Source organism: Anas acuta, chromosome 7, assembly GCF_963932015.1.
Source record: "Anas acuta chromosome 7, bAnaAcu1.1, whole genome shotgun sequence".
Classification (NCBI taxonomy): Eukaryota; Metazoa; Chordata; class Aves; order Anseriformes; family Anatidae; genus Anas; species Anas acuta.
The window spans coordinates 14838403-14852199 of record NC_088985.1 but is presented as its reverse complement, the minus strand read 5'-3'; the positions used below and the strand labels follow the sequence as shown (position 1 = coordinate 14852199).

Here is a 13797-nt window from a genome sequence, read left to right as displayed (position 1 = left end):
ACAATCCTTTTAAGTGTTTTTTTTTGATTTAAACCCAGGGCTTTTCACATTTTTACTGGTCACTCTAAATCAACAATGACACTTTTTTAAAACTAGCTTTGCTACTTGATACTCAGGTGACATAGCCTGTTTACTATGGCTGTTCATCAATAGCATACATGAAAACTTATTACTGTCAGATAATGAACAGGTGACTATGTCACTGCCTGACACCAGAAGCATCAAATAGTCCCACTTTCCTCACCATCTCATGAAAAAGGAAACTTGATATGTGATTATTAATCACAAATTTCTTTCCTTTTCCTTTCAATTTCCATTTTAGTTTTACTTCTTATTGCAATAGTATGCCTTTGTGTTTACATCTCCACAGGAGAAGTATCCTTCCTTTTTTCCTTTTGGAGTTCAGGTATATTTGAAGACCCATGTTCTTGTGGGTTAATGGGAGAGACTTCTCCTGGTGTGAAACAGATAAAAAGTAATTCTGACAATGCAGAGTGGCTCTGTATTTTCCTAATTCATTCACATTTATAGCTACAGTTGCATTCTGAACTATTTTTACCTGATTAACCACTGGTTCTTCCGGCATTGCATCAGTGTGATTCTGCCAATGTCATTGGATGTGATACAGGAGTCAGTTAGAACAATGACTTTGTAAATGTGAATCTAAACCATATATGACATATACAAAGAACTTTTGAATACGTATCATTTATTTATTTCGGTTAGTGACTTATTGATACCTAAAGACAATAACATTAAAAAATTGACATTGAAAAGATGTCTTCAGTCCATCTATTAGCATCAGATTTGATAATATAGATTTCTATTTATGTATGAGTGAATCTCAGGAATGCCCACCTTCTGACCAGGTCTAAATAACCACCTGTCACAACTTCCAGGGGATACCTGTGATACAGCATCTGGTCCTCTGTTCTATTTCAGTGACAGCAGAGGTCCCATAGTTTCATCTCATGGCATAATACCATCTTCCCTAATTTGCCCCAGCCACTGCAGAAATCTAAAATCTATGCAGCATTTTCAACATTTTCTTAATTGTAAGGCTGCTCATAAAGTGACTCTAGAGTCACAGCTCTTATTATAATTTACAGATGAACTTTCCACGTACTACTTCTCTTTTACATGCTCCAGTCTTGTTCTTCAGGCCCCCTCTAGACCTAGGTCTGCAGCTGAGGAAACTCTGCCAGCTGTTTCTGTGGGAGGGACAGGGGTCAAGCTGGGTTTGAAAAGGCTCTTTTAATGTAAATTTAGGAAGAATATTGCAAAGGTATATATCAACTGCAGACATGACAATGTTTTAGCTGACTTATATTTTTGTGCACTTTTAGCTGACTTATACTAAATACTTCTGGGCAGGAAAGCAGAGCAAGTACCTGTCACTTTAGGTAACCAGTAAGTATACAAACTAGCAAATAATACAGCCCACCTTCATTTATTGTAAAGCTGAAAGATGGACATTGCACACAAAGCTATGCAGAGTTTTCTTCTGATTTAATCAGCTTTCTCTTATTTAGCACCTTGAACCAAAGATCAGTCAGTGTAGATAATGGATAAGACAAAGAGACCATTGGGTCTGGGGAGAGGCTGAGGGTGCTAGCGGATAAAAGCAGTAAGAGAGAAGAAGAAAACAATGTCTAGATCTGGAAGCCTGGCAAGTTCTCTGCTTGCTGCTCGACCTGTATTTAGCAATTCTGATATGCTACTGAGCAGACAGCTCAGGCTCAGGACGACTACTCTCCCTCAGTCCCTCTTCAGCAGGCAATGAAAGCAGGCTCCACTTTGAAAATCTTCCCCCATCATGCAAACTGACACAGGCATGCTTTTCAAAAACCCACAGCCAATCTGTTGATCATTACTTATTTACAAAGGCCTTCGGGCAGAAAGTCCTGTAAAAACCATACTTGATACGGTATACACTAGCTTTTTCTGCTTGTGGAAAAAAGTACCCCTAAGGCTACCTCAAACCATCACTTTCTATTGCACATAAAATGTACCGTGTAACACTAAAGTATTTAATATATATGGTATAATATATCTACAGGAAAGGCATTTGTGTAGAAGTATGTTACCCTGTATTTGGTAATTTGATGTTTTGCTGAAGGCTATGACTTGAAAAAGCCTGCACCTAGTACAGAGGACCTGTCATCTCAGTACCCAAGAGCCAATAGAATAAAGAAGTACCCTTAAGCAGCAAAACTTTGACACAGCTTTGAAGCATATGAAAACAGTATAACTCCCCAGAATTATTATTACTCAAGATCAAAGAAATGAGGCATACTTTACATAGCAAACAGGGACAGTGCACTCAGATCCAAATGTTTCTTTTTTTTTCTTTCTTTTTTTTTTTTTTCTCTCTCTCTTTCTCTCTCCCCCTTCTCCTTTTTATTTTTACTTCCCCAAAATTAGTATTTGGTGGCAAGACACTCTCTCACATTTTAAAAACTTTAAATGGTTAAAACTATTAGCACCAGATAAGAAGACTGTCCAAAGGTAAGTAAATTGAAAATGATGCTAGGATGACAACTGGCATCATAAAAATGAGAAGCTTGCCAGTATGCTCATTTTATTCTTCCTCATAAAGTGTAAACAAGCATGTAAATCAGTGTCATATGGGCAAGACTGAGCTAACAGGAAGGCAGTGAACTTTTAATGATACATTTAACAGAAATAGATGGTCAAGAGTCAAAAAAAAAAAAAAAGGACACAGCTGTGTGCATTTTCCTCTGTGAATCAATCTCACTTTTGGTTCTATAGTGTAAACAGAAATGAAGTAGACTTGCAAAAGTTATGTCCTTAAATATGCCCTACAATGCAGAAACAATAAACAAACATGGATGTTCTTTTAAAAATTCCTAGTCTGAAATGCAAAGAGACATATTACTTACCTACCTGTAACACAAATTCTTAAAGGAACACAATAATTGTCAACAATAAAAGCAAACACAAGTGAATTTATATAGGAAATAAATATACATTCATACCTTTTTTTTCACTTAACCTTTCTGTTTGCGGAGCCGTTACTATTATATGTATACCCAAACCCCAAACTGCATGAAGGTGGCTCTATCTAAGGAAGTTTGCACTTTTTCTGTACATGTATGCAGTAGAAAATCACTGCTATGATATTTAGTTCTGGATACAATTATGGACGAAGGTTCTAGACTGGTTATTTTAGATATGCAAAAGCAGAGGAGGAACTGCCTCCTTACAGAGGACTCCACATCTACTATTTGATCCTGTTCTGACTTGAACAGGCAAAGGGTGAAACAAGTGAGACAGAATGAAAATGCCATATTATTTTAATAGATTCCAATTTCCTGTTGTAGTTCTAGTTTTAACAAGACTCTTGGAGGAAAACTGTCCTATGGAATGAAACTACATAGTTATACAAAGATGTTACAAGTGTAAAATAATGTACATATAGCAACAGGGGAAAAATATCACTAACAAGATGACGTTTTCATCACCCACTTTTAGAGTATATACTACCCTTTTAAAAAATCCTTGTGTTTCATAATTAATATGCTTTTAACCTGAGTACAACTGCATTAGTTTTGAACTTTGCTTTGTCAAGTACATAGATTATTAGACTTTTTTATCAGTCTAAATCAATTAACAGAAATTTGATTTCAATCGACAGGATAAAAGGAAGGTAATATTCAGGTTCATTTTTGATTGTGATGATACATCTCACATATGGCCTTAAGTACAGAAAACAGTACTCAGAGGGAATCCAACAAAAAGAGAATTGCCTGAGGCAAACTAACCACACGAGTTCCTCTGATTGGATAGTGCTATCATTAGTGCCACTGCTGTTTAAGAACTACACACGGACAGGACAGGGTGACAGCTAAGACTTTAAAGCCTATGTATTTTTCAAACAGCTTTTCAAACTGTTTTTCATGACAGAATTTTTTTCAGCTCTATCATTAACTGCTGACAAGCTGACAGAATAAATACTTCAGCCTTTCAGAAACCATCTAACAATCTTTTTTTCCACCCCCTCCCCTTATTTTTTGATGTGGGGGGAGGAGAAGGGGAAGGGAGGAAGAAAGAAAGGGGATGAAGACATGAGTTTCTTACAGTCTTACCTCATCAGTTTGGGTGAGGAGTTGGGTGAATTTCTCATGCCTCCATTTCGTTGCTTTTTTTTGGGTGATAGTGTCGATGGCTGCTCATCTTCAACTGGAAATATAAGGAACTCATGAGATTAAGCACTGTTCTAAGTACAAAATGAAATACAAGTGAAGTAGCAAAGAACACACACTCTATGTCCATTCACGCACTGATAGTTCATTGCTAACACAGGCCCAACAGTAATAAAAATCAAATACATGTTAGTCAAAGAAATTGGTTTGAAGGAGAAGCAGGGAAGAGTACCAGGGTTTTGAACACAGGCGTTCAAATTGCTTTCTTACTTCAAAAACAAAGGGGGGGGGGAACGACATTCGGGTTATTCTTAGCATTATTTTCAGTTAATCTGAGCTACAGAAAAGTAAAATTAGTGCTTTGCTATATTCCCAGAAAGATAAAGCACTATTTGCAATACCAACATAACAGCTGCCAGCCTGCTTTTGCTAATGAGCCAGACACCAGTTGGTTCTTGCTCCTCACATGCCAGACAACAGAGTCTTCATGAAGAGATGTAAAATATTCAATGCCTTGATGTTCAATGATTCAGTTAGTCGGGACTGTGAGCGCAGCCTGCCATTGTGCACAGATCTCCAGCACAAGTCAGACCTCATCACTCTACCCTTCTCACAAAAGGGATTTGTAACAGGAGAGAACAGAATGAGGTTGAATGGAAGTGGGGAGACAATACCTGTGTAACAGAGGATGCATGTGTTACACAGTCTTTTAATGAGGATGAGGTGCACTTTCAATGACAGATCAGTTTCTAGATGTAGAATCAGTTATGATTTTGCCAATCATAAACTAATCTTGGATAACCTATGTCACAATGTTTATTGTTTAAACAAGTGCAGCTTCCTAATAGCTCATCTATAAGAATTATCCATCATCGTTACTGTTTCAAGACTGTTATTGCACTTAATAATCTGTGCATAAGGTTTACATTTGCTAGCAAAGGGAATTATGCCTGCTTTCTCATATTCACACTAATGCTGAGTTATTCTAATGTAAAGAAGGAAAAACAGACTTTTTTCATCCTATTGTTAACTTGAAAATGAACTAGAAAGCAATATAACAGACGCCTAGAAGGCTGTTACTTTAGAGCTAAAAGGAAAGAGATTAGTAGCAGTAGTAGTATCTATATTAAAAGAGCTTAATACACATTAGCAGTGCACAAGCAAAGGCTGGAAAAAAATCAATTTGCAATGAGCTACATAGGAACAACAACAAAACCACAAACTTGGATATGTGTCACCTGCCCTAGATTTATCTGGGAACAAATTAAGCAATATCCTTCTGCTATAGCCCTCTTCTGACACTACTTTATTACAGTCTGCGTTCTAGCCTGTCATGTCTGTCTGTTTTCCAAAGTCTGCTGTGGAACTTCATATTGCCTTGGTCAAGACCGAAGGACTGGGCCCTGAAAAGACGGATGTGCTGTCTTTTTAAATGACCTGGCATCATGTAACTCATCCAGGCAATCAAAGCAAAAGAAAGCTTAGCAAAAGAACACAAAAGCAAATGAATCAACCAAACAAACAAATAAAAAAATGCCCCAAACAGTTGTGTAAAAGGTTATACTTATTTCAGAGCAATGACTGTCTTATAATGATTTATTTCAGTAATTTAACTCTCTGTTCTCTGGCAGCATCCCCAAAGACAAAGCCATTTCATTTTTTATTTTTTTTTTCCTGATACTTATTGATGAATAGTCTAGTTCTATTCTTTGGTTGAGATAGAAATATGTCCATAGAAAATTATCAGCAATATGCAATCAGAAATTTTCTTTCTGGGATTAAACTAGATCACTTCATTATTCAGTTATTTGTAAGCTGAAGTGTATATTTACAGAATTATTTTGTTAGTAAGGAACCTTTTTTTTTTTTTTCTTTCCTTTTTTTTTTTTCCCCTGATTATATCAAAGTTCAAGTATTTCTGCATTTCAGAATACCCCTCTTGGAAATGGCATAGTCTCGCTATAAACTTGTCTATCAAAGTTATTCACATGCTATCCCACAACACAGACAATAAGCTGCTTTCAAGACATATGCTGTGCCTTCTTGTTCTTTATAGTATATAAATATTCAGTTCTAAACTAATGATTCTAACATTTAAAAGATCAAATGACCAAAAACTATGCAAAATGTTACTTACAGAAACATGCTACAACTGATATGTTTCACTCTCCTGGTAGTAAAAGTTCTAAGTTTCACTTAATTTAATCTACTACCATGGAGTTACAGAATATTAGTAAAGAGATTCAGTATTGCACCGTAAGTATATTGATATACGATTTTAATAGTGTAAGGAAGCTATATACCCATCAATACAATATACAAAATCTTACAGGAATACAAGACAACTGTAGATTATATTATAGCTGTTATATTTCTATGAGCAATAAAAAACAATACTAAAAAAGAGTAATTTTCCAAGCTTTCAGCTAGTTCAAAAGACATGTCTGATCCTTTCAAATAAGGATCTTTTGTACTGTATGGTCCAGCATTCATGTTCTCCACTGCTACCAGTTGGTACTACTTTGTTGCCCAATTGTAATACAAAGTCTTGGTACTAATCATCCAGAATAACCACCTATAGATTTCTAGCAGTCTGAAGTTATTTTTTGTACTGCATATACAGTATATAAGCACCCTCTTTTGATATGTGCTTGTCATACTCAAACTGTTACTTTCACTAATTGGGTGTAAAGTCCAAGGTTAATGTGGCTCACTAGTTAATAACCTGTTAGCAAAGCCTTCTGAGATCTCAATTCATTGCTAAAGCAATGCCTTGCTAAGCCAGGAAGCCATTCATTTTCATTGTAGCAATGAAAGATAATCTGTCTTAATCATATTACATTCAAACAAGATTTTGTTTTTCAATGAAATCTGTGTGCAGAGTTTATAGTGCATCTGCAGTTTAGATATGCAGCTCCATAAGAATGAGGGAAGGGAATCTATGTATCTGAAATATATGAATGGAATGGAACAGAGACCATTACCTATGGTGTGGTTCCTAAAAGTGTTGCAATGATCACTTCTTAGTAATAAGTAGGGTATAAAACATATTTCATTACATATGATTATCAATTTCCTGTGTATTTAAAGAAACAGATCCAGAAAAAAAATTAGCAGTCATAAAATATCAATTTAGTTTCACGGTTTCTGTGTCTGCATTAATTTAAAGGGGAGTCTTAAATGTACTTGTTCTTCTGAAAGACAACCATATTTGAATAATGGGTTGTGATATATGACAACTCAACTCTGATGTTCTATGTTTGACTTAGTGAATTTGTTAATGAGAATATGCCCCCATTTTTAGTATATTTGATGTCTTTATGCTACAGGAGTTGTATTAAAATGCAGTCATATTATATTATGCAGACTTTCCTTACCAGCTTTCATGAAAAGTGCAAATAAGTTCAAGAATTGGACGCAGAATTTTATAGAATCTGAACTCAATCCAGCCTCTGAGTTCTAATAAAAATCAAGATCTTGTTTTGCACATCCCTAAGTATAACACTTACTGTACTGTTGTAACAACCCAGTGCTCACTTGTCTAATAGGCACAGAATCTAACAGTTTTGCAGTTCAGGAAGACTCAGTGCTAGAAAAATGTCAAGCAAATCTAATGAGGCTTCAGATACTCTGGTTTATACTGGGGTTTAATTTAAAGTTACACTGATGTTTTAACATGTTTGCTTATTCTTGAGTAAAGAGGATTCATTATTTCAATGACATAACTTCCAGACAATGTTCCAGGAATTGATTTAAGATGTGCTGGTAATTTTAACAGCCTTAATGTGGAGCTGAACATCTGTAACAACATATTACTTGACTTTCATCCTCATTTCATTTTTTAAGCAAAATAAAAGGAATGCCTTTCTGAAACGGTAGACTAGTTCATAACTTCTTCCTTTGTTATTTTGTTACCATTTTTTAAAATAAATATGTCTCCTTCACTGTCTCCCTCAGGTCACTACTAGCACGGTCTATAGACTCCATTTTTTAGGCCCCCAAAAGAGCTGTAATCTGAAACCGCATCTATGTTACTGAACAACACACAAACCGGAATACCTGGTAAACTTCTTTTGCCTAGAATGTAAATGCTTCAGAGCAAATAAACCATATGAAAGGTAAAGCACAAACCACCCAGAAACATTAGTTGACTAGCGATCTTGATTAACTTATTAATCACCACATCTGGAGAAACCCACATCTGTAAGCACTTAACAGAGCATTAGTAATGTCATAGTCACATTGAAAACAGATTGCAAAACCATGCACAAACCAATTGGAATTGCCTTATGCATCCAACTACGGGGCTACCTACGGAGATCTTGGTTCAACCCAGGCTTTTGGGAGTGGTAGCGGTATTTTACAGGCAAGCTGAGTGCCCTTTGCAATCTACAGTAGGTAGATTTTCCTTGTTCAACAGAACTCAATAAGTTAAGGTGCAGCAGCGAGGGATTGTTGGGTAGGAAGAGGCTCCCTTTACGGTTATTAACAAGTGAAACAGGTTCCGGGGTTCCTTCAGTGGACTTGGCACCAACCAGTGCATTAGTAGTTGCATTCTTGAATTGATATGAACTTTTTGGGTAACTTGGTCTAGCTGCATTCTTTACTTCTAAATAATAAGAAAAAATGTAAATTAATGTCTTTGTATTGAAAATGATTTCAAACCATGAATCAATTTTGATATCATGTGGAATTACAGACTTAAGCTTAAAGTATCAGTTTCTACAGTTGAAATAAAGGTTTATACCTGCAGCTTTTTTTTTCTTTTCATTTTTTTTTCCCCAAAAATGGCTTTTTATAAAAGAATACTTATAGAAGGATTATTTCACAATATTATTATCTTTAAGCAATAATCTCATCCTAGGGTAAGTGTGTCTGAGGAAACACTTATTTCCCATATGTTGATAAAGGCTTTGAGATTTACTAGCTGTGGAAGATGTTTATTCCCCATATTCTACTGAAAATGACAGGGGAGGTAGAACAATTCTGCTATTAAAATACATAAGAAATAATAGAAGAAAGGTCAACACTTTAAAATTGTGCAAGCGTATTTATGGAATTAAACTAGTATTAGGAACCTACATAATAGTAGTTGGGTGTTCAGAAGTGCTGAGTGCTGTAAATTTCAGGAGGTCATATATGTAGCATCTCTGAAAATAAGTTTAATTTCTTAGAAACGGGTTTGATTTGAAACTGTGATCCTTTTTGTTTTTTCTTTTTCATTTTTTAATATATCAAAGCTAATTGAACTACAAGAACATATTAATATCTCTAACAAATGCCAGCCTCTGAAAAAAGACAATAATACAATGTTCACCAAATATTTTTGGTAAAAATACACAGTAATGCTAGTTTCATTCTGAATGGGTATATTATAGAGAAGGTATACTACTGAGCCAATAAGATCTTATATTCTGCTATGTATTATGAGGTGAGAAGGGAGTAGGGAGTAGTTTATGGACTGATAATCTTGCAGCATTATTTCCATATGTTTCAGTTGCCTTAAAGTTTCCATGGAGAACTTTGAATAGACAGTAGCTCAAAATCATTTGAGGAGGTCAGTGAGCTTTTTGGTATTTTCGTCTAGTTTATTATTAGCTAGAATCACTATATTGTAGATGGACAGATACATAAATAGCATCCACATGCTTGCCATTTGTGCTCAAGCACTAGATCTGTCTCTATCAAAAAAGCTGATTATACATGGATAACAAGAATACTTTGAATGTACTCTTTAACCAGGTTCACTAGGTTCAACGATTCGGTGACAAAGTCTCCATTCCTATTCAAAGATCTCAGAGTTAAAGGCTTGCTGCTACTCTGAGTGATATAGATTAAAAAAAATAATAATAAAATAAAATAAAAAATCAGAACAGAACCGGAGCCTAACTCAGGGTTATTTTGCTCTTTTTCAGATAATAGCAACATTTAATGTGTAGTAAGAATAATGCATACTCAGGAAAGTTGAGATGACTTTTAAACCACTGGAGGATAGTGTATATCTTTCATTAGCAAAACTTTCACAAAAGAATTGCTATGCATCATATTGGATACATTACTAAAAAAATTATCCATCTTACCTCAGAATTACTGCTTTTTGGTCAAATCTTGTACTTCTATCTTTGGTATTCCTCTAGTGAAACAATTTTCAGATGATAAAATAAACCTGCAGAGCCCTATCTCCCTATGCAAGCTACTGGTCAAGCACGTATTTGTACAATTTAAAATGTATCTATCCAGTTCAACCTTTAAACTACAGACAGTAACATTGGAAATAATCTGTGTATACCTACATGCCTGCATCAAAGCATCTTCACATGTTATAGAAGGTAATAATGCTTATCCACCCTCCAATCAACTTAAGAAATAACACTTTTTCACAGTCTCTTCTGGAGTTCAATAGGTAGTAACTTCAGATACAAGATGTAATCCTTATGCACTAAACTTCTGTAATAGTGTATATCTTATGGTATATTCTATGCAGACATAAACAAGAATTGCATGCTTTCTCCATTCCTCTAGCACAATTATGTATTTTTTACCCTAGGAGAGTAAAATTGTTTGCTTTTATTCTAAATAGCCCGTCAAGATAAACTGTACCACCAACACATCAGGATACACACGGAAATACATGTGCAAGCACAGAGATGCAATTTTGAACAAAAATATAACTGCGTTCTTAGATTAAGGAGTATTGTATAACTAGGAGAGAAATATAGGCCAATGCTGTCACTTCTGCAGGTACATAACATTATGTGCAGGACTTAAAACACTTTTAAAGTATCCTGTTGTTCAGCAGAAGCAGATAATTTTTATAAATAGTTTCTTAAAAATCTGATTGGGTGTTTGCACTAGTATGTGGATTCATTTCCATGGAAAACATATTTGTGACACAGAGATTGCTCTTAATTATATGGAACTGAATACATCCTTACAGACTGTCACTGTCTCACAAGGTTTGGCAACCAAACTGCTTGGATCGGGGTAATTTGTTGTACCACTGTGCAATATTAAACCAGAACCTCCACATCCACAAGAGTTCTCCTCTAAGTATGTGAAGAGTTTAGCACCAGCAAGTCTACTGAAGGAGAACTACCTCCTTGTCACAGTTAAATTAGTTTTTCTTTATCTAATATGACATAAGCAATTATTTTCAATGAAAATGGTCACAGGATGAGCGTGCTGCCTGCATTGTACATTTTGCCACAGTTTGTTAGAACTATTCAGGACATTCACCATGTACCCAAAGGTGTTATCATTAACTAAGAATCATAGCATTTATTAGTCATTTTGAGAGCAAATGAATAGCTTACTGAGAATGGCAAACAATAGGAAGTGGATAAGAGTAGGAATTTAGGAAATTCCATGTTTTCTGTAATATTTCCTAATTGCACTACAGGAAAATACTGTGCAGAACTTGATCAAAAAAAAATCTGTCAACATTACATAGTTGTAATACCTTTAAAATGTGAGATATTAATGGGATTTAGATAAAGACAGTTTGAAGCTGCATACATTTCTACCCTCTTCCCCCCACCGTCAAGAATTCTCTTTCAAGCTCAATGATTATACACTTGCCTACAGACTGCATTGAGGAATCATGCCTGTTTCTATTTCTATACATTTTATTTATTATAATGAAGATAATTTGAAATGCAATCTGCAACTCCCTGAACATTTTTAAAACAACCAACGTAGTTAATATAATGCCTATGGCAATCTCTATTTATTCTTTGCAAGCACACACTTGCCATAACTTAAAACTGGGCTGAGCTTTAATTTAAATGTAACAAGGCAGAATACCAGAACAGTGCTTTCAACAAAATGGCTGAAACTGGCTTCAGCATGATTTGCCTGGAAGGGAAGATGAAAATGTGTTTTAAGGGGGAAAAAATATCCTGACCAAAACCAGACATTCTAAACAACCACCACCAATGCCCACCACTCCTTTCCTCCCCCATCTCTATCAGCTGCTAGGCTTTCAGCACCGTTTTTTGCCAGACACTAACACAGTGTTTTCCTTCGTAGTCAGCCATCAGCCAGAGCTGTCACTTGCAGATACTTCATTTTTGTTTCAGTCTCATTCATACTACACCCCCTTAATCTCTGCAGTGAGTAATGCCATGTCCCTGTATTGATATGCCAGATCCAACACTAGAATCATAGAGAGTTTTTAACAGTCAGACTATCATTGTTTGAAACAATATTTTATTCCCCCCTATACCCCACCCCCATCTCTTTCTCCTAAGCATCTTTCCAGCTGCCCTCCAAAGGAGCAATCACTGCTTTGCAATCTGGCTTGTCTTCCAAAAAGCTCAGCTTTCATATTCTCGGTGAAGATGAGCTGCAGCTCAGTATTACTAAATGTAGATAATCAATATGTTGATTGAGCTTTTGGCTACCAGAGATCTTTTGATGGGAATGACAGTGATCATGACTTCCCTCTTTCAATGACAAGACTGTTTAGACTTTGCTACCTACCACTTTGTGAATCAGGCAACTGAAAATACCCACAGCAATTCCTCCAAACTGTCAGCTATTGCTGTGATTCTACCCAGCACCCCCTGCACAAGACAACAGATTAACCATTAGGCTAGATATGTTGAAAATATACAGCTTCAACCTTTCCCCAGTTAGCTCAGAGCGATGTATAGATGATTATTTCAACCGTCAGCTGCCGCATAGACTTAAACCCCTGCACAATAACTCCTGGATTCATCTGCCCCTTGTCAAACTTGCACAGCTTTAGTTTGAGCATACATAGTGTGGCAGTTTCACTGCGGATCTAGAATAATCCAGACGGCTGCTGTCTCTTTGTTAACAGGAAGCAAAACTGATGAGTTTGTAATGCATTTCTTATCAAAGGTAGTTTAAAAAAAAAAAAAAAAAAAAAAGTGCCCAATCAGTTTGGGTTGGAATGTAACAGAGTATCAGAAGATGGTTTATTCAGAACATCAGTTATTTGTGCAGAAAAAAAATATATATATATATAGAGAGAGAGAATCTGTTTAAAAGTCACTTTATACCAATAAAATATTTTAAAACAAATTTGTAATTATTACTTGATTTTTTTTTGTAGTAACATATGATGAAATTATTGACTAGAAACTACAGTGTGATGGTGCTTGATAAGACACAAGAATTTTAGAAACTGCAGAGCAGTGTTTGGTTTTTGTCTGAAATGGTAATTCAAATGAAAGAGGATGGCTGTTTTGGTTTCTATGTGCATTGGAAACTCAGGAAAATGCATTTCATTGTTTGCTGTTTTTTTATTATTTTGTTCTTTTAATGCAAAGAGAAACAGATGTGCTGTGTATCTATACATACTAGCACCATTAGAAGAGCAGGTGAGGCTCACTGACTCTTAGCTGCAGTTTGTGCCTTCTGAAGCAGATAAGAAAACATCAAGATCTGAGAATGTCAAGAATGCATCATTTCAGAATATTTTACAAATACTGAATGGTGCTTACATGAGACATTCTCTTTGAAACAGCACAGCCCAAGAAACATTTTATTTTTTTGGTGCCAGGCTTGCCCCTTTTGGCTAAAGGTACCTGAAATTGATTGACTGTCAAATGAATTGCTCACCCTTTTTTTTTTTTTTTTTTTTTTTTGGTCATTCAGTGGTTAA

At 35.6% G+C, this 13797-nt stretch overlaps 1 protein-coding gene across 38 annotated transcripts in view; it reads right to left on the bottom strand.

The window, feature by feature from the left end:
* Positions 1 to 13797, bottom strand: part of KCNMA1 (potassium calcium-activated channel subfamily M alpha 1) — a 467608-nt gene that overhangs the window by 61869 nt on the left and 391942 nt on the right. For 32 of the 38 annotated variants that reach the window (XM_068688905.1, XM_068688906.1, XM_068688907.1 and 29 more), the window contains one exon: positions 4110 to 4203. In XM_068688905.1, the coding sequence (XP_068545006.1) occupies positions 4110 to 4203 (94 nt within the window). Of the gene's footprint in view, positions 1 to 4103; positions 4204 to 8477; positions 8776 to 13797 lie in introns of those variants that run through there. The other 6 variants (XM_068688901.1, XM_068688903.1, XM_068688904.1 and 3 more) reach the window with 2 other exon arrangements.